This window comes from Chiloscyllium plagiosum, chromosome 15 (assembly GCF_004010195.1).
Source record: "Chiloscyllium plagiosum isolate BGI_BamShark_2017 chromosome 15, ASM401019v2, whole genome shotgun sequence".
Taxonomy (NCBI): domain Eukaryota; kingdom Metazoa; phylum Chordata; class Chondrichthyes; order Orectolobiformes; family Hemiscylliidae; genus Chiloscyllium; species Chiloscyllium plagiosum.
The window spans coordinates 44,529,790-44,552,473 of NC_057724.1; the positions used below are offsets into that span (position 1 = coordinate 44,529,790).

The window sequence follows — 22,684 nt, forward strand, 5'->3', positions numbered from 1 at the left end:
CTGCCCCCACCCCCACTCTGGCCTATCACCCTCACCTTGACCTCCCTCCACCTATCGCATTTCTAAAGCCCCTCCCCCAAGTCCCTCCTCCCTACCTTTTAGCTTAGCCTGCTGGACACACTTTCCTCATTCTTGAAGAAGGACTTATGCCCGAAACATCGATTCTCCTGTTCCTTGGCTGCTGCCTGACCTGCGCTTTTCCAGCAACACATTTTCAGCTCTCATATGCAAGTGTCATATTTGATCCCCTTCTCTTCCACAATTCATTCAGACTGTGACTGATTTCTACCTCTAATCTATTTTACATACCTATTACCCATTCCTTAAACTTCTGTTAGAAATTATTATTGGTCTAATTCTTGGTGATTTCAACTGATGCAGTACCCACAAACTTTTGGGAAATAGATTTTATTTCTTTGTGATTTCATTTTTCATTTGTTTCCTAGTGAAAATGTGCTTCCTGACTTTAAACAGTCCAACTGTAATTTGAAAAACTATGCCTATTTAGTCTCGGCTACATGTCCCCCCGATAGCTTAACTAAATTTTGGTTTGTAAAACTACTTGACTAGATTACCTCTCAACTCATGTCAAAAACCCAAATATAGTTTCATTTAACTCTTTAAATCCAGTGGATCCGTGGTGTACCTTTTTTCAGTGCCAAAATAACTTTTGCATAGTTTAGTGCTCTGCATAGTTTAGTGCTCCAGATGATGTCTGACATAACTTTATTATAATAAATGCAATACCAGCATTTATTGTCTGTCCCTTTTTTAAAAAATTGTTTTTGATGATAAGGTAGTGTTCAGCTGCCATCTATAATTGCTACAGTTCATCTGATCTAGGTGCTGTTAGGGAGAGAATTCTAGGATTTTGACTTGGTAATTGTGAAGGAACAGTGATAATAGTTCCAAGTCAGAATGGTGAGTGTTTCTCTGTACCTACTGCCCTTGTTTTAAGTAATAGGGGTCACAAGTTTGGAAAAGGTTATCTAAGGACCTTTTTCATGAGTTGCTGCAGTGCATTTTTAGACTGCTGCTAATGTGTGCTGGTGGTAGAGGGAGTGAGTTTTAAGGTAGTGGATTGCTTGCCAGTCATGGAGGTGACTTTGTTTTGGGTGGTGTTGATATTCTCAAGTGTTGTTTAGAACTGCACTCGTTCTCAGTTTCTAATTCAAACTGCCTTAAAATAAAACCTACTACTTACAGCTGAATAATGTAATAGTGATGTCTGGCATTGGTAGAAAATCTCAGTGGAATTCTGTCATCTAGAGGAAAATATGCAGTAGGTACATGGGAATTCTGAATTTCCTTTCAATTCCCATCATATTGTGACTTTGACTCAGTGATGATGAAAGGGTGGTGATAATTGAAGTACTGGAACATTCTCTATTACAACAGAGATTACCTTCACTGCTCGGTCTGTAACTGTTCAAGGTGACGACTCACCAACAAATTCTTCGAGCAGTAGGGATCAGCAAAAAATGCAGGCCTTGGCAACTCTCATATCCCATGCAGAAATTAATAACTGCATTGCTGTAACTAGACCCTGTTCTAATTTTTAAAAATTAATTCAAAATTAACATTGGTAAATAAAACTGTAGATCTGATTCATGCTTGTTACTCAATAAATGCTGAAACACTTACAAGTGGGTGGTCCATTTGACATGAAAGGGAAAGTGAGTTCCACGTTTTGGGGAAGTGATTTAAATTATCTGCTTGTATTTGATACTTATGCGAAAAACTATTACATGCTGCTGAAGTTAATTTTTAATCTTTGCTAACCTGATTCCATATTTAACATTCCAACAGTAGTTTTGTTGGGATCTGTCAACAAATCAGTCCCCAGATTGAGTCTTGCTATTCATAACAGAAGCAGTCAACCGGAGTGACTTTTTTAAAAAAAAATCAAGTATGGTAACATAGGACTTGTCAAAAAAATCCTTATTTCTCACTTCCCTTCTGCATCCTGTCACTAAATCTACCCATTTACTAGATAGTTGCTTCAATTTAATTTTTGTATTTAAGCTCAAATTAGTTATACCACTTTTGCATCAGTGGTGATGCAATTGAAATGTTTAATAGTTGGTACCAGTCTTAAAAATATGTTTGTACTACAGCTGTAGTATGTGAGAAGTCTTTTCACTTTGATGTGAAATGTATCATCTTGAATTCAGTGCCTGAACTCATTCCTAAATGCAGAGTTAGATATCCTGGAGTACTTTGCAGAGTTGATTTAAACCTTGAGTCCATGTTTTTAATGCTATCCATATAAAGCAGAAACTGCTTCACACCTTACTAAATTCATGGTGGAATTGCATTCTGTCTAGGTTGCCAACCTTTTTTATGGTGCAACTGTTTTGTTTGAAAATATTTGATTTTTGTAATGAGTTATCTTAATCACTGTAGGAAATGTTCATCTTTGAGTTGCATAGGACAGTCAGCCAGTCTCTCTGAATTGAATCATACAGTTTCTGATGCACTTTTCAGTGAGGGAAGGGCAAGTCTGTGTTTTTGGTATCTGATCTTTCCCAATGTACAGGAGACTGGGATTGTGAAGTCCACCACAGTTCAGCTGGACTTTTCACCAGAACCACCTTAAGGGCATTCAGGATGGGTACCAACATCTGACCTTGCCAGCAAAGCCTAAATCCTGTGATTGCATAAAGTGAAAACTGTAAATGTTTGGGATCTGAAAATAAAAATATGCTGATGTGCACACTTCATCAGATTCTGAGAGAAAGCAAATTGAGCTTTTTTTGTTTGTATACTCTTGATCCAATTGGACTATTATTGATCCATGTATATTCATTACTTATTAAATTTAGGATTGTTTGTTCAGCATTCTTCCATCTGACTCTCAAAATACACTGATCCAGTTAAATCATGATCATGGCTCTTAAAAACAAGATGCTTTGTTAATGCAAACTCTACAGCAGCAATTAATAAATGGAAAATAGATCATAAAAGCTGCATATTTGAACACTTTCTCTTAACAATGGTCTATGAAGTGTCAATTTTTTAAGGCATTGAGATATTGAAGCTCTTTCCATTTCTATAGTTCAAAATTACTGATGCACAATGACTAGGGGAAAGAATTATTGTATAATAAACTAAATTAATGTATGACTTTTAATAATTATGATTTGACACGTGTACAGGTATGTGTTAATACTTCTGTAGATGAATTGGATATGCCTGCTGTTTAAAAAATCTTAAACATTTGAATTTGCTTAACTGTATGAAAAATTTAAAGAAAATATAACCAGCGTAAAACTTCCGGTAAATTGTGTGTACCTATATTGTGTTGTATGTTGATACTTGAAGCTTCTGGTTTCAGACATACTGTTGCACAAACTTGCACATCTTTGGTTAATTAACTTTTCTTTCTCTACCAGGTTTTTGATTGTAAGTCAAAGATCATGATAGTCACCAAAGCTGAGAGTAATCTATCCTCGCTGGTGTCCAATATGTGCAATTTCCAGTTTAACTGGAGTGTAAGCATGGTTGCTATACTATATCAAATGTGATTAACTAATGGCAACGTGTCAAACATGGCACCAGTGTGCTTTGTATGGCTCAGTTTCTTATTGCCTTAATTAGCTGAATCACTGAAGAATAAAATCTCTCAATATTTTTCAGGTCATTTTATCATCTTTTATTATCTGGCACTTTTTTCTCCCATTAGTTATATTATATTATGTATGTGAATAGTGCCCTTGAAGATTTGTATGTGGAATTGAAACTGAGTTTGCTGACAACTTAGTGGATTGGATAAACACTAATTGAGACAGGAAGAAAATGAAGTTATTATTGCAGTTCATTGTTCTGGTTTGAGCTTATGCCAGCACTTGCACAACTGAATCTAAGCTGCACTTTTTTTCTTTTGGTACAACACCATAGCAAGTCTATAAAGGTGAGCAATATTGTAATGTACCCTAATTTAGGTCTTGTACAAGCTCAATATTACCCCACCCAAACTCTTCTCCCTTCATCCCCACCCTATCACATCCACATTAAGGTAGAACATGCTGACATTTTCATGCCCGCATACAAAGATCCTTCTCCTACATTAAAAATGTTATAATTTCAGATGTATTTTATATCCTTATCTTCCTTCCAGATGTATTATGGTGGCTCTTGCCCAAGTCAAATGTTGAATTCAAAGTTGGATTGTTGTACATAGTCTAAACGTAAAGATTAAAGTGAGTATTGTTCAGGAATATCTTTGCTCCAGAACATCTTTGCAGGAGTTCTTCAAAGTAGATATGCTCTGCAATTGGTAGGACTTGAACCTGAGCCGCCTCGTCTGGAAAAAGAGGTACAGCTGCTATACCAAAACATTTTTGGTCCTCTGGCTGGATATTTTCTAATCAACCTGTTCAGTGCTGTTATTGCACACTTCTGAAGCAGGTGTAACTTGTATGTAGGTCTCCTGTCTGAGGTAGAAATCATCATTCTGGACATTACATTGAGCAGAAACTGACTGGACTCAACATGTAAATATTGTGGGTACAAGAACATGTTTTGGGAATGCTGCAGTGGATAAACTGCCTCCTAACTCCCCAAAGCCTTTCCAAATTCTTAAAGCCCAGGTCAGGAGTGTTATGGAATAATCCCCACATGCCTGAATGAGTATGGCTCTAACAACACTGACCATTCCAGGGCAAAGCAATGTACTTGATTAGTACCATTTTCATTCTCCACCACTGACATTCAGTAGCAGCAGTATGTATCCTCACAACTTTCTTCCGTTAAAGACTCCAACCCTTCTCCCAGTCTTTTGTTGCATCTGTTCTGCTAATGCCAACTACTGCATAATTGCTACTATGGTTGATGGGCCAAACGTGTCTAAGTGCTCACCTCCCACACTTTTGCCCTTTTTATATTTTCCCTTCCCTCCTTCAGGCTCCCCCAGTCCTCACCAGCCTCTGCATCCATTAGACTTTAAGTGCCATTTCTGTCACCTCCAACCAGATACCCATTCCCCTTCCCTTCCTTGTCAGCATTCTGCAGGGGCCATTCCTTCCAGGACACTCTGTCCACTTCTCCATTCCCAACATCTCCGCACACTCTGTGCAATTGCCGAAGGAGTAATATGTGTTTACTGACTCCCTTCTCACCATCCAAAGCCCTAGACATACTTTCTAGGTGAAGCAGTAATTTGCCTGTACTTAGTAGATAAAATTAAAACCCTATTTGCTGCTTACAATGTAATGTCTCCATTTGGGGAAGCAAAACACAGACTAGGTGACTGCTTTGCAGCACACCTACATTGTCTACAAAAATGACCGAGCTTTCAGTTGCCTGCCTCTTCAACACACCATGTTCCCTGGCCAATGTTACTGTTGCAGGCATTCTGCAGCACACATACCGCACTGATGGCATTTTAAAAAGGCAGCCCACTACACCTTCGCAGGGCAGCTAAGGATGACCAATGCTGGCACAACAAGATAAAGCCCCATATGGCCAAATGTTTGTCCCTGTGTGCTTATCTGTCTGAAAACACCTATCGCAAAAGTTGATGTCCATGTAAGGATATGGAGAATTTGACCTTTTTCTGGCATATGCTGAAGTGGATCCACTTTGAGACAAAGGCAGCTTAAGTTTATTAAAGTGTCCGATCACTTGCCTATTAACTGTAAATCACTTCCCAGGTTTATGTGAATTTTACCAGCTGTGTCAAGGTCTGGATGACCAGATGCATAATAGCCTCTGTTTTGATCTTGTGATTTTTGTTTTTGAGTCCTGCTATCTGTTTTGCTACTTTTTTTTTGTTCCTTTCTCTGGATACACTCTCTTTGCTGTTTGCAGAAACAGACTGAGGGCTTTCCTTTTATCCTGGCTGTTCAATTAACCCCTTTCTTATACCAATCACCTTCAGCCCTGTGTGTAGGTTACATTCCTAGACCAACCAGGAATAACAGTTTATTAACCTTCCATATTTACATATCTAAAATACTGGAGATCTGAAATAAAACCAACAACTGCTGGAGAAACTCAGCAGGCCTGGTGGCATCTGTGGATAGAGAAACATTTGATGGTTTTAGACAATATTTACTCTTCCTTGAAAGAGTCATGTTGGACTCAAAATATTTTATGAAAATGCTCATCTCAGTAGTTTTTCATTGCTTTTCCATTCTCACAACCTTCAATAATTTTATTGCTGCAGCTAAATTTTAACATAAAGGGACAGATTTTTTTTGCCACCCAGACAGTCATGCCACCATAGGAGTTTGTAGGAGTACCTTATGGAATCTCCATCATAACACCTTCTGAAGAAATTACCTATAAAAATTGAATTTTCTGATAGGCAATTCTTAGACATCTCTTACTTGTGCAAGATTACATTTACATATATTTTAGGCACCGAGAACATTCAATAACTTCATTTACTTCGGCAGAAGGACACCAGATGGTGGTGTTTCCTCACTATGCTTTGGCAGCAGCTGCACCAAATTCCAATGTTTGTTTGTTCCTTCATATGCTACTGTAGAGAATCAAACTGCTTGAATGACTAAGTATGTATACAAATATCTTTATGAATGAAGTATATTTTTGAAATAAAAAAAATTATGATAGGATCCCTCTGAAAGTCTCCACTATATAGAGACTTCAGTTTGTGCCAATGAAATTAAGTAAATTACTACTCAAGAAAAGTTATTATCAAGTATATAGTCTTAATTCCTGAGTAAGTATTAAACATACTCTATACTTGTCTCACACCACCAACTAAACTTTCCCCAGACTCCTTACACCCTCTCTGGCCTGCTGCCTCAACTTTCCCAGAATTACTTCACCTTGGCATCTTTTCTGTACTGTATTTCTAAGTTTTCCAATTTTGGTGATCTGAAGTTTGTATCTGTTCGGGTCGTGGTAGTGAACTATAATGTCAGATTTTAGAGATTTTTAATAGCTAGATTTTAAGAAATATAATATTTTTTGTAACTTAATCTTCTAAATTAAATTCAGTGAAACTCGGTCCACAGATAGGGCATGGCTCTGGAATGAACTGCCTAATTCTTGGCAAAGGTGCAGATCTGCAACCTAAAATGCTCAAGATTTTTATTTTAGAATGTTATGGATTACTTCAGCAACTGTGAAATTGATACTGCTGTCAATATGCAAGCAGAATTTTCTGAATAGCTTGGGCTGTGGATTGGCGTGAGGCTGGCTCGGTAAGACAAACTCTGAATTTTGTTCAGCTTTTGTAGTTATTTTGATGAAGGCTCATAATACGTTTGCTATTCTGTACCATTTTTACTTATTTACTATATCTGCAGAGTAACTTCTCATCTGTATAAAAGGACACCTGCATTCCTTGGCTGTGTAAACTCTCCATGTAAATAATATTCAGCTTTTCTGATCTTGTCTAAGTAGACCAACTCGTGTTTTCTCACGTTATATTCCAAGTCTGTACTCACTTGAATGTTCTATGTCTCTTGGCAGACTGTGTTTGAGTCCTCAGAGCTTGCTTTCCTTTGCATAATCAGAAAATTTGTCTGCAATATCTTCCCTCATTTGTTCTTGCCTACCCCCAACATCTCAAAACCTAAATGCCTTCAGTGTTGCCTAATCATTAGCTCACCACATCTCCCTGCCTGTACTGAAAGTAAAAGCTATACCACACATTGCATGGCCCTTTTATACTTGCCTCTCTTTCACTCGAATAAAGGCTAACTCGCCTGACACTGCCTTTGTACTGAACAGCGTGGCAAGACCAAAGTAACATAAGCCCGATAGTTTTAGACTGAGTGGAAAAGTGCACAAAGACCAGGCAAGAAAAGGCAATGCAAGGCAGCGATGATGTAAGCATCCTGAGTGAATGATCACTGTGACAGCAAGAGAAGAGCAAGGAGATGGAGTCTGGTCCAGTCCATGAGCTGGTTGTGTGTCCCTGAGAGCACACTATATCATTAAAATGTTAGTTACCTGTATAGCCCAGTGTGCAACATTGAAGTACAGTGGATCAGTGGTATGCCATGTGCCATGCCTTCTTCAACTGCCAGTGGACATGGACATGGGGTGAATATGGCTGGTCCCCAAGGAGTGTGCCCTGAGATATTGATGTCCTGTGTTCAACATGGAGGTTATTCAGAGCAAATGGCTAGCTGAATTCACCAAGTTTCCATGTCAATATTTCTGATATCTACCGTAGTTGTTATGTGGCAAGTTTTTGAAAGCTAAATATTAGGTGAATTGGGCCTTTAGTAAGGTATTTAACAAGCAGTAATCCCCTTTAATTGGCAACTTGCCACAGCCTAGCAATCAAATCACGTCACCACCCATCAAAGGCATAAAAGATGAAACTTGATGCTCCTGGTGTTCAGATGGGCCTCATCAGACATTCTGTCTGTGTCTCAATGATACAGGTTGCACAAACCCATTTAAGATTCTACCCTGAATCTATTTAGAGATTGATAGTTTGGCAATGTATAAGTATTTCCTCCTCCATGCGTATCAGGGGAGAAAGGACGAAGCTGGTGTGTAATGCATTGTAAATATTTTATTTAAATAATTTATGAAGATATTGTGATTTAAGTTTGTGTTATTTATAGAAAGGTTATAATATTTCTTTGTCCTGTGGGCAACTCTGAGAGAATGTCACAACCACACCAGTTGGCAGTTAGTGGTCTTGAACTGAGAACTGGGATAGTTCCTTTTAGCTATCTTTTCAAATTTCTTTTTTGTTCTAATGTAAAAATAATCATCAGCAGAGCCTTGGTCTGAAGAAAACTTTATTTTGCAACTATTGCTGGAAAATACCAAATGAAAGTGTGATATGGCTGTTGCTGAGAATACAAAGATTAAAACATAGATATGGAGGTAAGATCAGTCAGTTGCTTGCTTGAATGATAAATTAGCCAAGAATTTTGGCAAATGGTGGTTGAGTCTAATAACTCATCACACTGCTTTTGCATCTGTTAGTCATTGTATCAGTGCTACAATTGTCATATCTTCATATTATATACAAAGAATATTTGTCAGTTCAGCCCCAATGTACTAGACATTTATCTTTAAAAGTAATTTTTTTTCTTCTTCAACTTCAGGTTCATCTGGCAAGCTGTATCCACGAGACGCATTGAAGTTTGGTTATTATGAGCAATGGCATCTTCCATTGTCTCACCATGTCCACTAAAATAGCAGATCATCCACTATAGCTTTAATTCTGGGAAGATCACTAGCTTTCTCTTATTATCTGTGTTGATATTCAACTGGAGCAGTGGGTACCAAACTGCATGTACAACTACATGTATCCCGTGAATATGCATGTACGATGTAGTTAGAAAACTGCTGTTTTCATTCAGCCTCATGCCAATAACTAAGCTTTCGTATTTGGGATAATGAAGATTTTTGCCTTTGCAAATTTAAGGGAAAGTATTGTTTTCACTCTAAGAAACTAAATTGTATTGCATGCAAGTTTATGTCCATAAGAAAACACAAGAAGTAAGTGCAGAATCACTGGAGCGGTATAATATGAAAAGTCTGATGAATCACTATCCACCATACAACAGATTAATTCAGGTAGGTCAATAGGTGATACATGACCCATGACTATTGGCATGATGATTGCAGAAGTAGTACATAAGTTCAAAGTAACATGTGACATAAATATCAGTGTGTTATAAAACCTTCACAAAGCTGTAGGAAGTGGCTTAACATTGTCATCCAAAATTGGAACCCTTTAAAGTAAGGTTGAAGCTTACTTGTGCCAAAAGGACAGATTATGCTGCAAATCTACTGCAACAACATGAATGAAGTAGTCCAGGTAACAGATGGCAAGCAAAAGCCACTCATTTTAACTGCAATATGTCGAAAACTTGAACTGGTAACTGTCAAAATATCAAGACATTTGTATTGTGTTACAGCACATTAAATCATTGCAGAACAGATCTTAGTGGAGTACAATGATATAGAATATAGAAAAGTACAGCACAGACCAGGCCCTTTGGTCACAATGTTGTGCCGAGGTTAATCCTAATGTAAAATATAGTAAGTTAACCTACGCACCCCTCAACTCACTGCTATCCATGTGCATGTCCAGCCGTCGCTTAAATGTCTCCAATGACTCTGCTTCCACCACCACAGCTGGCAACGCATTTGATGCATTCACAACTCTGTGTAAAGAACCTACCTCTGACGTCTCCTTTATACCTTCCTCCTAAATTCTTCGAACTATGACTCCTCATACCAGTCGATCCTGCCCTGGGGAAAATTCTCTATTACACTCGTTATCTTGTATACCTCGATCAGGTCTCCTCTCTTCCTCCTCCTCTCCAGAGAGAAAAGTCCAAGCTTATTCAACCTTTCTTCATAAGGCAAGCCCTCCAGTCCAGGCAGCATCCTGGTAAAGCTTGGATAAAAGCAAATTACTGCGGCTGTTGGAATCTGAAACCAAAAGAGAAAATGCTGGAAAATCTCAGCAGGTCTGGCAGCATCTGTAAGGAGAGAAAAGAGCTGACATTTCGAGTCTAACTGACCCTTTGTCAGTTTTGACAAAGGGTCAGTTAGACTCGAAACGTCAGCTCTTTTCTCTCCGTACAGATGTTGCCAGACCTGTTGAGATTTTCCAGCATTTTCTGTTTTGGTTCCTGGTAAACCTTCTTTGCACCCTCTCTAAAGCCTCTATCTTTCCTATAGTAGGGCGACCAGAACTAAACACAATATTCCAATTGTGGTCTCCCCAGGGACTTGTAGAACTGTAGCAAAACCTCACAGCTCTTAAACCCGATCCCCCTGTTAATGAAAGCCAAAACACTATATGCTTTCTTAACAACTCTATCCACTTGGATGGCAACTTTGAGGGATCTATGTACTTGCACACCCAGATTCCTCTGTTCCTCCACACTGCCAAGAATCCTGTCTTTAATCCTACGTTCAGCATTCAAATTTGATCTTCCAAAATGCATCACTTCGCATTTATCCAGGTTGAACTCCATCTGCCGTTTCTCAGCCCAGCTCTGCATCCTGTCTATGTCGCACTGCAGCCTGCAGTAGCCCTCTATAGTATTGATGATACCTCCAACCTTCGTGTCATCTGCAAATTTACTAACCCACCCCTCCACCTCCTCATCCAAGTCATTTATTAAAAACTACAAAGAGCAGAGGCCCAAGAACAGAGCCCCCTGTGGGACCCCACTCAACACTGACCTCCAGGCAGAATACTTTCCATCTACAACAACTCTCTGCCTTCTGTCAGCCAGCCAATTCTGAATCCAGATAGCCAAATCTCCCTGTATCCCATACCTCCTGACTTTATGAATGAGCCTACCATGGGGAACCTTATCAAATGCCTTGATGAAGTCCATATACACCACATCCACTGCTCGAACTTCATCACCCCGTCTTGTCATCTCCTCAAAGAATTCAATAAGATTTGTGAGGCATGACCTGCCCTTTGCAAAGGCATGCTGACTGTCTAATATCACACTATGCTTTGCCAAATAGTCATTAATCCTATCCCTCAAAATTCTTTCCAAAACTTTGCTGACCACAGACTGATTGGTCTGTAATTGCCAGGGATTTCCCTATTACCCTTCTTGAAAAGAGGAACAACATTCGCCTCCTTCCAATCCTCTGGTACGACTCCCATGGAGAGTGAGGAGGCAAATATTCTCGCCAGTGGCTTAGCAACCTCCTTTCTCACTTCCCGGAGCAGCCTAGAATAAATCTGGTTTGGTCCTGGGAACTTATCAATCTTAATATTTTCCAAAATTTCCAGCACATCAACTTCATCAATCTTGATCTGGTCAAGACTGTATCCCAGTTCCTCAAAGTTTTCATTTATAAGACGATCCCTTTCCTTGGTGAAAATCGAAGCAAAAAACTCATTTAGGGCCTTCCCTATCTGCTCAGACTCCACACACAAGTTCCCTCCGCTATCCCTGATTAGCCCTACCTTTAAATTACTTACAGAGCGGAATCAGGCTCTTCGGCCCAACAAGTCCATACCGACCCGCAACCCACCCATACATTTACACCTTACCTAACACTACGGGCAATTTAGCATGGCCAATTCAGCTGACCTGCACATCTTTGGACTGTGGGAGGAAACCGGAGCACCTGGAGAAAACCCATGCAGACACGGGGAGAATGTGCAAACTCCACACAGTCACCTGAGGTGGGAATTGAACCCGGGTCTCTGGCGCTGTGAGGCAGCAGTGCTAGACACCGTGCTGCCCACCTTCTCCCTGAGAATTCTCTTATTCACCGTGCTGCCCACCTTCTCCCTGAGAATTCTCTTATTCCTCACGTATGTATAAAATGCCTTTGGGTTCTCCCTAATCCTTTTTGCCAAGCCTTTTTCATGCCCCCTCCTGGCTCTCCTCAGTCCATTTCTGAGCTCCTTGCTAGCAAGCCTGTAATCCTCTAAAGCTATGCCAGATCTTTGCTTCCTCCACCTTACGTAAGCTGCCTTCTTACTTTTGACGAGAAGTTCCTCTGTTCTTGTTATCCAAGGTTCCTAAATCTTACCCCTTCTTACCTGTCTCAGAGGAACAAATTTGTGCATCGCTTGCAATAACTGCTCCTTAAATAGTCTCCACATGTCTGCTGTGCCCTTGCTGTGGAACAATCCCTCCCAGTCTGTACTTCCCAACTCCTGTCTGATAGCATTATAATTTCCTTTCCCCCAATTAAATACCTTCCCTCGGCAACTGCTCCTTTCACTCTCCAAGGCTATGCTAAATGTGAGGCAGTTGTGATCACTGTCACCAAAGTGCTCTCCCACCGCGAGATCTGACACCTGTCCTGGCTCATTGCCGAGCACCAAATCCAAAATGGCCTCTCCCCTCATCAGTCTGTTTCCATACTGAGTAAGGAAACCCTCCTGAACATACCTGACAAAAACATCCAAACCATCTGCACTTAGGAGGTTCCAGTCGAAATTGGGAAAGTTGAAATCACCCATAACAACAACCCTGCTACTTCTGCATTTTTCCAGAATCTGCCTGCCTATGAGATCTTCTATCTCTCTACTGCTATTAGTGGTCTGTAGAAAACACCAAATGCGGTGGCTGTTCCCTTGCTGTTTCTAACTTCCACACATACTGACTCAATTGACAAACCTTCCTCAACAATCTTCGTTTCTGTAGCTGTGATACGCTCTCTGATTAGCAATGCTACACCCCCTCCTCTTTTTCCACCCTCCCTGTTCTTTTTAAACATTCTAAACCCTGGAACATCAAGCAACCAATCCTGCCCCAGTGAGACCCACATATCTGTTACGGCCACATCATCGTAGCCCCAAGTACTGATCCATACTCTAAGTTCATCACATTTATTTCGGACACTCCTTGCATTAAAGCAGATGCACTTTAACTGATCCCTTTGTTTCATCGTGTGAGAAACCTTCCTGATAGATTCAATACATCTGTCACTGCCCTTTCTCAGATATGTGGCTCTGATTCCCACCCCCCTGCCAAACTAGTTTTAACCTTCCCGAATCACACAAGCAAATCTCCCACCCACGACATTTGTGCCCCTCCAATTCAGTTGCAACCCGTCCTTCATGTACAGGTCCCACCTTCCCCAGAAGGTATCCCAATGGTCTAGGTATCTGAAGCCCTCCCTTCTGCACCAGCCTCACAGCCACGTGTTAAGCTGCATTCGCTGACTGTTCCTCATCTCACTATCTCGTGGCACCAGTAGCAAACCTGAGATCACTACTCTACTCGTACTGCTCTTCAGCTTCCTACCTAACTCTGCGTAGTCACTTTTCAGATCCTCAATCCTTTTCCTGGCTATATCATTGGTATCAATATGCACCACGATTTCTGGCTGCTTACCCTACCCCTTCAAAATCTTGTAAACCCGATCGGCAACATCCCGGACCCTGGCACTGCACAGGCAACATACCTTCCGGGAGTCCCGTTACTAACCACAAAATCTCCTGTCAATCCATCTAACTATTGAGTCCCCTACCATTAGCGCTTTTCTATTTTCCCCACTTCCCTTCTGAGCCTCAGTGCCAGAGACCTGACAACTGTGGCTTTCCCCTGGTAGGCTGTCCACACCAGTAGTATCTATAAAGATATACTTATTGCTGAGGGAATGACCACAGGGGATCCCTGCTTTGACCATCGGTTCCCTTTCCTCCCCCTGACTGTAACCCAGCTGTCCTTATCCTGTGTCTGGGGAGTGACCACCTCCCTGTATATCCATTCAATTTCTTTCTCAGTCTCCCAGAAGATCCATAGTTCATCCAGCTCCAGTTCCCTAACTCGGTTTTCGAGGAGCTGGAGTTGGGTGCACTTCCCACAGCTGTGATCAGCAGAGACATGAGATCTCACCCACTTAAAACCTTCCCAGAAGTCCTTTGCTCCTCCCTCACACCTCTCGGCAAATGATATGTTCAGGAGAATATCATCTCAAGGTAAATAAATTCAGCAATGTAAAACAAATTCAGCATCTGCTGAGGAGAGCTTCAGCTGCCCTCAACAAGACTATATGCTCCTGAACTAAGATTACCTCTTTCAATTGAACCAAAGTCCTCAAATTAAGAGTGTGAGAGGGTATACCAGAACCTAGGATTATGCCCATCAGGACTAAGAGACTTGTCATCTTTTATCTCTAGTAGTTTCTTTCCAATTCCCTTTTCCTGGTGATTGTAATTGATGTAAGTTCTTGTCACCTTTACACCTCCTGAAGTGCTACAACCTCAGTATGTGGGAGCTTCTGCATGCTAGGTGATCCATGACAAATATGTCAACAGTATCTGTTTGCAGCTTGAGGAGCTGTGGGTCAGAGTCACTGAGCTTGACGCTGACCTGTCCATATCATAACACATTAGGGAGGGAGCATTTTACATGGGTACTTTACTACAGGAGGTTGTTGCATCCCTTAGAATATAATCTTCTGATTTGGTCTGTGATGAGGGAAAGAATGGTGTGACTGCAAGTTAGGCAAGTAAGGGAATTGCATAAGTGCAGGTGGATGAGACTCAGCCCTTGCAATTGTCTTACAGGTTCAAATTTCTTGTAGCTTATATCAATAAAACTTAGGACAGTAATATTGCTGATCAAACTAAACATGACGCAAAACATTCAAACAGGACAGTTGGTAGGAATATAACACTAGTAGGTGACAGCATAGTTCTCTGCAGATGAGATCAAATTATCAGACTGCTGTGTTGTTATGTGATGTCATTTGCTCAAGGCTGGGGAGGAACTTGCTGTGGGAGGGAGTTGATCCAGTGATTCTGGCTTGATTATGTGCCAGTGACATAGGTGGCATTAGGAAAAAGGTTCTGCCAAGGAAGAATGAGCAACTGGGGCCTAAATTAGAAAATGAAACATCAAGCTAATCTCCGCACTATTACTTGAGCCATGAGCATAGTAACAGTAGTTAAATAAAGTTAAAGATAAGTATGCATGACTCAAAAGGTTGGTGTTTGCTTCCTGGGGCACTGGCCCCAATACTGGGGAAAGAGAAATCTATATATTGCTGGGACAGTCTTCACCTTAGCTGGGCTGGATACAGTGATCTGGTTAGTCATGTAAACTGCAGGGCTAGAGAAAATTTAAACTGAATAGTGAATGGTGATGGAATAATTTTCTGAAGATTATGTAGAGAAAATAAGGAAAGAGAATAAGGTAGCAAAAAGTAAAACGTTGATCAGAATATGATACAAACATATGATACAAACCTAAGAGTGCAAAAAATAGATTTGTAAGTGATCACAAAAATATTAAAACATCTGAACTAATCATTCTTCACTTGAATGCATGAGATATTCTTAACTGAATATAAAAATAAATATGTATGCTCTGATCATCATTAAATGGTTACACAATGGCAAATTGAATATTCAATTGTACATGATATTTAGGAAGGGGAAAGTATATCGGGGAAAATAGAGGGCTGATTTGCTGATTAAGGATGATATTGGTACAATAGCCAAAGATGAATTTAATTCTGTGAATCAGGATGTAGAGCAATTTAGGTAGAGTTGAAAAATAGGAAAGTCACTTATGGGTGGATGTGATTTTTAGGTTTCCAAATAATGATCACATTGTAGGAGGGCTACACAGGCAGAAATAATAAGCACTTTTGAAAAAGGTATCCTTATAAACATGGCAGATTTTAATCTGCGTATACATTGAATAAATCAGAGTGACAAAGGTAGCCTATGTAATCTTGAACTAGGTACCAAAGTCATCCTTAAATGGAGAGTGCAGGAGGGTACACCAGAAGCTGCACCAGATATATCTAATAATGAAATGTTGACCTGATTAAAGCTACAGAACACTTCTGTGCTAGGCAGTGTAAGCAACATAAGACTAGGCTGAGTGATTTCAGAATCAATGAATCAGATCTAAGCATTGCAGTCCTGCCACATCCTGTTGTGAATGGTGGGCATTTAGATAAATCACTAGAGGAGGATGCTCCACAAACACTCCCACTCTCTGTAATAGGGAAGCCCAGCATATCAGTGCAAATGATGAGTGCTAAGTGGAAGATTCATATTTGCCTTCTCCAGTGGTCCCTTGGATCACAGATACCATTCTTCACTCTGTGTGACATCAAGACAGGATTGGAAGCAATAAATAGTGCAAAGACACTGGGCCCTGACAACATTCCAGCAATAGTACTGCAAATTTGTGTGTAACCAGTTGCACCTCTAGCCAAACTGTTCAGTGCATCTACAACACTACATTGAAACAAAAATATAGAACGTTATCCAGGTATGTCCTGTACTCAAAAGGTAGGACAAATCCAATCCAGCCAATTAACTTCCAATAACAAAAACAGAAATTGCTGGAATAGTTCAGGTCTGGCAGCAGCTGTGGACAGAAATCAGAATTAATGTTTCAGATCCAGTGACCCTTCCTCAGAACTGGTTAGAATCATACCTCCAATAAATCCATTCCTAATCATCAGTAAAAGTGATCAACAGTGCTATCAATTAACACTTGCTTTGCAAAGCCTACTCACTGATGATCAATTGGATTCAACCAGGACCACTCAATTCCTGTCCTCATCACAGCTTGGTTCAAAAGTGGTCAGAGCTGGTTCTAGGGGTGAGTGTGACTGCTCTTGACATCAGGGCCACAAGTGGCATCAAGGAACCTTAGAATCAATGTGAATCAATGAGAAAGTACTCTGCTGGTTGGCATCATACCTGGAACAAAGGAACAAGTTTGTATTGTTGGAGGTCAGTCATCTCAACTTTAGGATATCTGTCCAGGAGTTCCTCAGGATAGTTTCCAAGGTCCACCTAACTTCAATTGCTTTGTCGATAATTTTACCTCCATCATAAGATCAGTGTGTAAGTATAGATAATTTATCTTTCTCCTTAGTAAAATACTTAAAACTTAGAGAAAGTCAATTTATTTTCGTTCACTAGTTCCTGGAAGCTATGGTCTTTAACTAGTAGATAAGTCACTGGAGAAAGAGGCTCCACAAACCTCCCGACCTTTTGTGATAGAGAAGCCCAGAACATCTTGTGAAGAAGTGAAAAGAACATAGGAAAAAGAGATTGAAGAATAGAAAATCTTGAACCCTGTGGACTAGAACCATTGAACTGCTTCTCCAGATTTTGTTTTCTCTCCACCCAAAATATTGTTTTTTTTTCATCTGCTCATGTCTACCTGTGGATATGGGTGAGTGGGTGATTTTGGGAAGGCAGTTTAGAATTTAACCAGTAGTTACAATTGGACAGTTCATTGTAGTTTACCTGAAAATTTCACTTGTAATAAATATTAATTCTTGTTTTGTATTTTCTGTTATCCTGCATCTAACAGGCAAATTGTGGACTTTGCATATTTTGATAAAATGTTTACCTTTTGTGATGATTCCAGACATAGAGGGGCTTGATTTTCAGTGTGATACCCCAATGAGGTATGATACTCTACAGATGCTACCTGACTCACTGAAAATTTTACAGCTTTTTCTGTTTCTATTTCAAATGTGCAGCAGCCACAGTATTTTATATTGAAGGGAGGACAGATTGAGAGAGGGAGAGCTGTTAATAGAGCATACTATATCATGGACTTAATTCATATGGGGACAGATGCAAAAGTAGGTTAAACCTGTATATAGTCAGTGCCTGGTCTCAACTGGAGTATTGTTCCAATTCCGGGCACCACACTTAAAGAATGATTTGAAAGCCTTTGACAGGATGCAGAAAAGTTCATGAGAATAGTTGCAATAATGAGGATTTCCAGTTACAGACAAAGGTTAGTGAATTTGGAACTGTTCTAGAACAGAAGGTTGAGCGGAGATATAAATGAGGTATTCAAAATCATCAGGAGCCATTTCAGAGTAGATAAGGACACATTGTTCCAGTGGAGCAAGGATCAAGAACCACAGAACATAAAACTTTACAGTGCAGTACAGGCCCTTTGGACCTCGATGTTGCACCAACCTATGAAACCAATCTGAAGCCCATCTTATTTCATTTATCATCCATATGCTTATCCAATTATCATTCAAATATCCTTCAAGTTGACAAGTCTACTACTGTTGCAGGCAGGGCATTCTACGTCCTTACTACTCTCTGAGTAAAGAACCTACCTCTGACATCTGTCCTATATCTATCACCCCTCAATTTAAAGCTATATCTCCTCATGCAAGCCATCACCATCTGAGGAAAAAGGCTCTTACTGTCCACTCTATATAATCGTCTGATCATCTCGTATGTCTCTATTAAGTCACCTCTCAACTTTCTTCTCTCTAACGGAAACATCCTCAGCCCCTCAGCCTTTCCACATAAGATGTTCTCTCGATTCAGACAACATCCTGGTAAATCTCCTCTGCACCCTTTCCAATTCTTCCACATCCTTCCTATAATGCAGTGACCAGAACGGTATGCAGTACTCCAAGTGTGGCCACACCACAGTTTTGTACAGCTGCATCATGACCTCATGGCTCCGAAATGCAATCCCTCTACCAATAAAAGCTAAGACCCCGTCTGCCTTCTTAACAACCCCATCAAACTGGGTGGCAACTTTCCCGCATCTATGCACATGGACACCAAGATCTCTCTGCTCATCCACATTAGCAAAAATCTTACCATTAGCCCAGTACTTTGCATTCCTGTTACTCCTTACAAAGTGAATCACCTCACATTTTTCTGCATTAAAATCTATTTGCCAACTCTCAGCCCAGTTCTACAGCTTATCTATGTCCCTCTGTAACCTGCAATATCCTTCAGCACTATCCACAACTCCACCGACCTTGGTGTTATTCACACATTTACTAACCCATCCTTTATGCCCTCATCCAGATCATTGATAAAAATGACAAACAACAGTAGCCCCAAAATAGATCCTTGCAGTACACCACAGTATACCTTGAGAATGCCCTGCCTGCAACAGTAGTAGACTCGAGGATGAACATTTCCCATCAACCACCACACCCTGTCTTCTTACAACTAGTCAATTTCTGATCCAAATCACGAAATCATTCTCAATCCTATGCCTCTGTATTTTCTGTAATAGCCTACAAAGGGGAACCTTATGAAGCGCTTTACTGAAACTCCTATACACCATATCAACTGCATTACCCTCATCCACTTGTTTGGTCATCTTCTCAAAGAACTCAATAAGATTTGTGAGGCACCACCTATCCTTTACAAAACTGTGTTGACTATCCCTAATCAAGTTATTTCTTTCTAGATGATTATAAATCATATCTCTTATAACTTTTTCTAGCACTTTACCCACAACCGAAGTAAGGCTCACTGGTCTATAATTACCAGGATTCTTGAATAAGGGGACAACATTTGCTATCCTCCAGTCTTCTGGCACTACTCCTGTAAACAATGATGACATAAAGATCAAAGTCAAAGCCGCTGTAATCTCCTCCCTTGTTTCTCAGAGAATCCTAGGAAATAACCCAAGCGGCCTTGGGGACTTGTATACTTTCACATTTTCCGGAATTGCTAACAACTCCTCCTTATGAACCTCAATCCCATCTAGTCTAAACGCCTGTACCTCAGTATTCTCCTTGACAGCATTGTCTTTTTCCTGTGTGAATACTGACAAAAAATATTCATTTAGCGCCTCTCCTCAGACTCCACACAGAACTTCCCACTGCTGTCCTTGACTGGCCCTAATCTTACTCTAATCATTCTTTTGTTCCTGACACATATAGAAAGCTTCAGAGCTTTCGGTGATCCTACCTGCCATAGACTTCTCATGTCACCTCCTGGTTCATAGGATATAGATTTAAGGTAATTGGCAAAAGAAGCAATGTTGACATTGAGTTGTTAGGATCTGAATGCGCTATCTGTGAGTGTGGTGGAGGCAGATACAGCTGAGGTTTTTAAAATGTAATAAAACAAGAATGCAGGACTGTGGGGAAAGGGCAAGCAATGGCCCTCGGTGAATTGCTCTTTCAGATGGCCAGCACCACCGCTAGGAACTACATGGCCTTATCCAGTGTAACTATTCTCCGGTTCTATAGAATGTTTTTGGAGATAAAGCAGCATTTCCAGTTACCAGTTCCGGCAAATGCTGGAAACCAGATTCTGGATTAGTGGCGCTGGAAAAGCACTGCAGTTCCGGCAGCATCCGAGGAGCCCTTCATCAGGGCTTTTGCCCGAAACGTCGATTTTACTGCTCCTCGGATGCTGCCTGAACTGCTGTGCTTTTCCAGCGCCACTAATCCAGAATTTCCAGTTACCAGAAATATCAGAACACAGTTTTCTGCTCTGCGATTAACTCGGAAGAAAGTTTTTAAACATTATTTTCTTGTCTTAAGTTCTTCCCGCACTCGGCTCCTGTCTATCTTCATGTCCCTGACAGATAAGAACATGTGTTGTAACTATTTTTAGGTAACGCACACAAGCCGACTCCCTCTTGCTGTGCGCTGGAGAATTTCTTCCAGACGGCACAAGATATTTCCAGAATATCCGATTCTCCCTTTTCCTGAGAGTGCAGAGAAGCGGCAGCTGCCTGCTATTCCCGGAAACAGCCGGCGAAGTGAAGGTGCCCTGATGTCGGAGCTCTGTTATAACCGCGGCTGCGGCTTGCGCTTTGATCCCCACAACAACCGAGAGGGTAAGTGACAAACTTTACACAGCTCTGTTAGTTCATCCAACTGGCCATGTCATCGGGACGGCCTTACTCGCAGCTATACGAGCCTGCAGGCTCGAGGTCAAACCACTTTCTTGATGAACCTTTTTGTTTCGGCTAAGACACATTAGGCAGGGCTTTGGAATATTTCTCCCCAATCTTTCTCTGTTGATCCCCGCTTTGTCGGGAAAGTAACGCCTTCTTCCTCCACGTGTAGCCAAACATATTCTACTCTCTCTAGTTTCCTAATCTTACTTAGAGGACAGCGATTTAACACTGCTTGGTTCTGTCAGAATGGCTTACTAGTACAGATATTGCCATCTACTGTACTGTTCTGTGAAAACACGCAAGTTTCCAGTACCAGAGAACCAGCCTATCCTTGGCTCTTTATTACAGAGAAACAAGCTCCGCCCTAGCCTGCAGCTGCCTCAAATATTTATCTACCTTCCTCTTGAAAAATTTGACTGTCCCTACTCAAACTACTTACTCTGCACATTCTATACCTCTCAATTACTTCAATGCCAGTTGAAACTTTTCAACTGGAGGAAATACTTCACTCTTGGGTGTATTTTCCCAATCAATCTGTTCAGAGATGTTATTATCCAGCTCTTGAAGAGGTGGGACTTGAAAGTGGTCTACCCAGATCATTTTATGTGCAGCACTATTGAGTTTGGAAGAAGAGGCAAGGAGATGAGTTAAGTCGAAAGATGTGATGCAGCTATATAAAACCCTTGTTAAGAAGCATTTGTGGTATTGTGTGCAGTTTTGGTCACCACACTACCAGAGGGACGTGGAGGCTTTGGAGGGAGTGCAGAGAAAGTTCACCATGATCTTGCCTGGTCTTGAGGGCATTGACTATGAGGAAAGGTTAAAAAGACTAGGGTTGTTTTCACTGGAAAGATGGCAGCTGAGACGAGCTCTGATAGAGGTCGACAAAATTATGGGAGGCAAAGATAGGGTGGATAGTCAGATGCTTTTTCCCAGGTTTGAAGTTTCAATTACAAGGGGGCATAGGTTTAAGGTAAGAGGGGAAAACATAAGGGAGATGTGTGAGACATTTTTCACACAGGACCCTGGAGCATACTCCCAAAAGAGGTGGTGGAAGCAAACACATTGGTGACCTTTAAGAGGTATCTGGATGGTTACATTAATAGGGAGGCAATAGAGGCATACAGAACAAATAAGGGCAGAAGGTTTGTTTTTTAGTTTAGTTAGGGCACAATGATTGGCACAGGCTTGGAGGGCCGAAGGAGCTGTTCCTGTGCTGTACTTCTGTTCTTTGTTCTTTTGTGATTAAGCCAAATTTTGCACCAAGCCTGTCATCTATAGGAGGAGGAGGAAAGCTTTGGAAATAGGGAAATTAGTTAGAAAGGGAGAGAATTTAATGCATTTGATTTCATTACTATGTTGGGTGTGGGAACCAAGGGATAAAGAATAGAAATGAAAATGTGTTGCTGGAAAAGTGCAGCAGGTCAGGCAGCATCCAAGGAGCAGGAGAATCGACATTTCGGGCATGAGCCCTTCTTCAGGAATGAGGAAAGTGTGCCAAGCAGGCTAAGATAAAAGGTAGGGAGGAGGGACTTGGGGGAGGGGCTTTGGAAATGGCCTATCACTCTCACCTTGACCTCCTTCCAAGAAAACTCCAGCCTATCACCCTCACCTTGACC

General features: G+C 40.9%; 2 protein-coding genes across 2 annotated transcripts in view; both read left to right on the forward strand.

Annotated features, from left to right (window-relative positions):
• Nucleotides 1–9,132, forward strand: part of LOC122557271 (ubiquitin-like protein 3) — a 26,121-nt gene extending 16,989 nt beyond the window's left edge. The window contains exon 6 of the transcript XR_006313782.1: nt 9,048–9,132. The gene's annotated coding sequence lies outside the window, so the exon portion shown is untranslated. The remainder of the gene's footprint in view (nt 1–9,047) is intronic.
• A 184-nt stretch (nt 9,133–9,316) lies between these two features.
• Nucleotides 9,317–22,684, forward strand: part of LOC122557268 (cysteine and histidine-rich domain-containing protein 1-like) — a 53,252-nt gene continuing 39,884 nt past the window's right edge. Inside the window, exons 1-2 of the mRNA XM_043704788.1 lie at nt 9,317–9,522; nt 20,777–21,002. Coding sequence (XP_043560723.1) covers nt 9,412–9,522; nt 20,777–21,002 — 337 coding nt within the window. The 5' untranslated portion in view covers nt 9,317–9,411. The remainder of the gene's footprint in view (nt 9,523–20,776; nt 21,003–22,684) is intronic.